The sequence below is a fragment of the Phaseolus vulgaris genome, unplaced genomic scaffold (genome assembly GCF_000499845.2).
Source record: "Phaseolus vulgaris cultivar G19833 unplaced genomic scaffold, P. vulgaris v2.0 scaffold_1037, whole genome shotgun sequence".
In the NCBI taxonomy this organism is placed as follows: domain Eukaryota; kingdom Viridiplantae; phylum Streptophyta; class Magnoliopsida; order Fabales; family Fabaceae; genus Phaseolus; species Phaseolus vulgaris.
This window is the reverse complement of record NW_027174388.1, coordinates 2,936-6,143: the sequence shown is the minus strand read 5'-3', so window position 1 is coordinate 6,143 and position 3,208 is coordinate 2,936. Positions and strand designations below refer to the sequence as shown.

General features: G+C 52.3%; 1 protein-coding gene across 1 annotated transcript; it reads left to right on the top strand.

Moving 5' to 3' along the window:
- Positions 1–964: 964 nt before the first annotated feature.
- Positions 965–2,743, top strand: LOC137817735 (uncharacterized; the record flags this gene model as incomplete). Its single annotated transcript, XM_068620962.1, has 3 exons — positions 965–1,203; positions 1,297–2,038; positions 2,143–2,743. Coding segments are annotated over exons 1-3 (1,582 nt in total), but the record flags the coding sequence as incomplete, so codon positions are not given.
- Positions 2,744–3,208: the final 465 nt, after the last annotated feature.

Sequence of the window (3,208 nt, the reverse complement as noted above, 5' to 3'; positions counted from 1 at the left end):
CGTGTTAGTGTTGGATGCTACCTGTTACTCCAACCCAGATGATGACACGTGTAGGGTTGGATGCAATAGAGAAATGACGCTCGAGTTATCCTAGCTCAGATGATGACACGTGTAGGGCTGGGTACTACCTACAACCCCAGCCCAGATGCACATGCAGGGTTGGATGCGAGCCACGTGTCCAAAGTGTAACTGCCTGGAGAGAGAAAAAACCTAGCTATAAAGGTAAACTTAACAGAATTTGCAGAGGTAGGTTTTCATTGCGGCTCATTGTTTTGGGTTGAGTGCACTTTAGTACGGTTCTACAGAGTATAGTTTTCTCTCAGTTTTTGGGTGTTCTTGTCACTGACTTGAGCGTCGGAGCGCCACCGGCCGCAGAGGCGCCATCTTGTGTTTTCAGGTTCTCAGAGAGGCTATCTGTGGAGTGGACTTGAAGGGCACGTGGTGTCAAGCTGGTGAGGAAGATCGTGACGAGGCAACGCTCTTGCGCTAGGTCAACCGGCAGGATCATCTAGCGCCCACCGTGGGGCCGTATAAAAGGTCATTCCCAACCACAGTTCGAATTTGTTGAAGTTTTGGCGTTTTTTGTTCGACTGCTTGCTGTCGCAGTCGGTTTTCGAAGTTTCTGCCAGTCGTTTGAAGTTTCTTTGAGTTGCTGAGTTTGCTGAGAAAGGATGAGGACAACGCGGTCCAGTTTAGTCGTGCCGTCAACCGAAGAGGACGCTGTGTCTATGACGCAAGTGATGGAGATGATGAGGACATTGCAGGAGAACATAGCTGCATCGCGTTCTGAGCAAGAAAGAATGCACGAGGCGTGGTGGCCTCACAAGCTAGGAATGAAGAGCTCAACAGGATCAACGAAGAGCTGCGTAAGGCTCTTCAGGGACGGGAGGAGCGCGCGATTGGGGACAGATCTACACCCCCGTCCCCACCGTGTAGCTTTCCCATGCCATTTTCTCAGGAGATCATGGACACGGTGGTCCCTGCGAATACGGTGGCGGTGAAAGCATATTTCACCGGGATGGAGGACCCTGAGGCTCATCTCACGGCGTTTCACACTCAAATGATGCTCTCAGGGGGGTCAGACGCAATCTACTGCAAGGTATTCATGAGCACTCTCAGTGGAACAACGCTGGACTGGTTCGTCAGTTTACCTACTGGCCACATTACCACGTTTCAGCAGTTTTCCAAGATGTTTGTTGAGCAGTATATAGTAAACAAGGCACCGCCGCTAGTGTCTTACGACCTGTTCGACGTGAGGCAGTACCAAGGGGAGTCCCTGAAGGATTTCTTGAACAGATTCGGAGCTCAGATAGTCTGTTTGCCAGGTAAAGATGAAGAAATATTTGTACATGCCTTCAAAAAGGGCGTGTTGCCTGGGCCTTTTAGTGAGTCACTTATCAGGAGTCACCCCGCCACGTTCGCTGAAATTCAGCGACGTGTCGTGGCTCACATCGCCGCTGAGAGCGAAGTCTCCGAGAAAAGGGGAAATGTGGCCCCAGCTAAGCCACGCGCTCAGACGAGGGTCCAGCCGCAGAGGGTGATGGAGGCGGCGGCGGGGAAGAGGGATCAAAGGATGCGTCATCCTTATGACCCAAAGAAGAGTAAGGGGAAGGGGTCGGGGCGGCCCAGAGAGACTAATCGCCCGCCAAGGTATGAGTTCGTGATGGGGTTGGCTGATCTGATCGCCATCCCGAACATTGCTGCCCGGCTCAAAGTGCCTGAGAAGACGACGGAAAAGGTGTTGGGACCAAAACCAGACGCGTGGTGTGAGTTCCACAAGAGCTTTGGCCACTCTATCAACTCGTGTTTGGCTTTGGGATACCAACTCGCCGAGTTGGTCAAATGTGGGTTCTTGAAAGATTACTTGCTGGAGAAGCAAGCGGGCCAATCATCAGGTTCCCAACCGGCGGACAATGAGGGACAGCAACACGAGGTACCCATTCACGGCGAGATCCACACCATAGCTGGTGGATTCTCGGGTGGTGGATGTACCGCATCGCAACGCAAGAAGTACGCAAGGTCTGTGATGTCAGTGGAAGTTTTTGAGGATCACTCGCCCGACGTGGACATCACGTTCACCAAAGGAGACCTTAGGGATGTTGTGCCTCATGACAATGACCCTATTGTGATCTCGCTTGTTAGGCGGGAAGGACTGTCCATCGGGTGCTGGTCGACCAAGGAAGCTCGGCAGATGTGATGGTTTGGGCGACTTTTGAAAAGTTACAATTATCCCCTGACCAGCTGAGGCCATATGGGGGCTGCTTGTACGGTTTTGCCGGTGATCAAGTGGAGGTCAGGGGATATATTGAGTTAAGGACGACGTTCACAGATGGCTTGGCCTCGCGCACAGAGAAGATCAGATATCTTGTCGTGAACGCTCCGTCGCCATACAACATCCTATTGGGAAGGCGAACACTCAACAGGACAAGAGCTGTGCCTTCAACTAGGCACATGAAGGTCAAGCTACCATCAATGGAAGGGATGATCATCACCATCTGTTCTGACCAAAAAGAGGCAAAGAAGTGCTATGAAAACAGCCTCAAGAACAAGAGATCTGTATGCCACGTAACCACAACGCCGCCCCCTGGTGTGGAGCCTGAGCAGGAAAACCGGCGAGTTGTGGATATGGCGTTGGAGGTGGCCGTCGAGGGCGATGTGCCAATGGACGATATCGAGGCGAGGTCCGAGAGCGCCGCTCAGGTGGAGGAAGAGAGAAACTGCCCGGAGACCGCCAGGGAGTCAGGTATTGCGAGGGCGCTGATCGCCAGCGAAAAGAGGCCTCAACCGGTGGAGGATTGGCTTGAGAAGAAGATCAACGACAAGACGTTTAAACTGGGGAAAACCTTAGACAGCGAGACACAAGACCAAATCGCCAAGGTGATAAGTAGACATCTGGATGCATTTGCATGGTCTGCTTCAGACATGCCGGGGATTGACCCCGATTTCTTGTGCCATCGTTTAGTAATGGATCCCCAAGTCAGGCCAATCCGCCAGAGAAGGAGAAAGTTCAACGAGGAAAAGAGACAGGCGATCAAGGACGAAACGCAGAAACTCCTTGCAGCAAGCCACATCAGGGAGATCCAATATCCAGAATGGCTCGCCAACGTCGTTCAGGTCAAGAAGAGCAGTGGGAAATGGCGGATGTGTGTTGACTTCACAGATCTGAATAAGGCCTGATGGAGATCAAGCTCAAAAGGACATGGAGGCC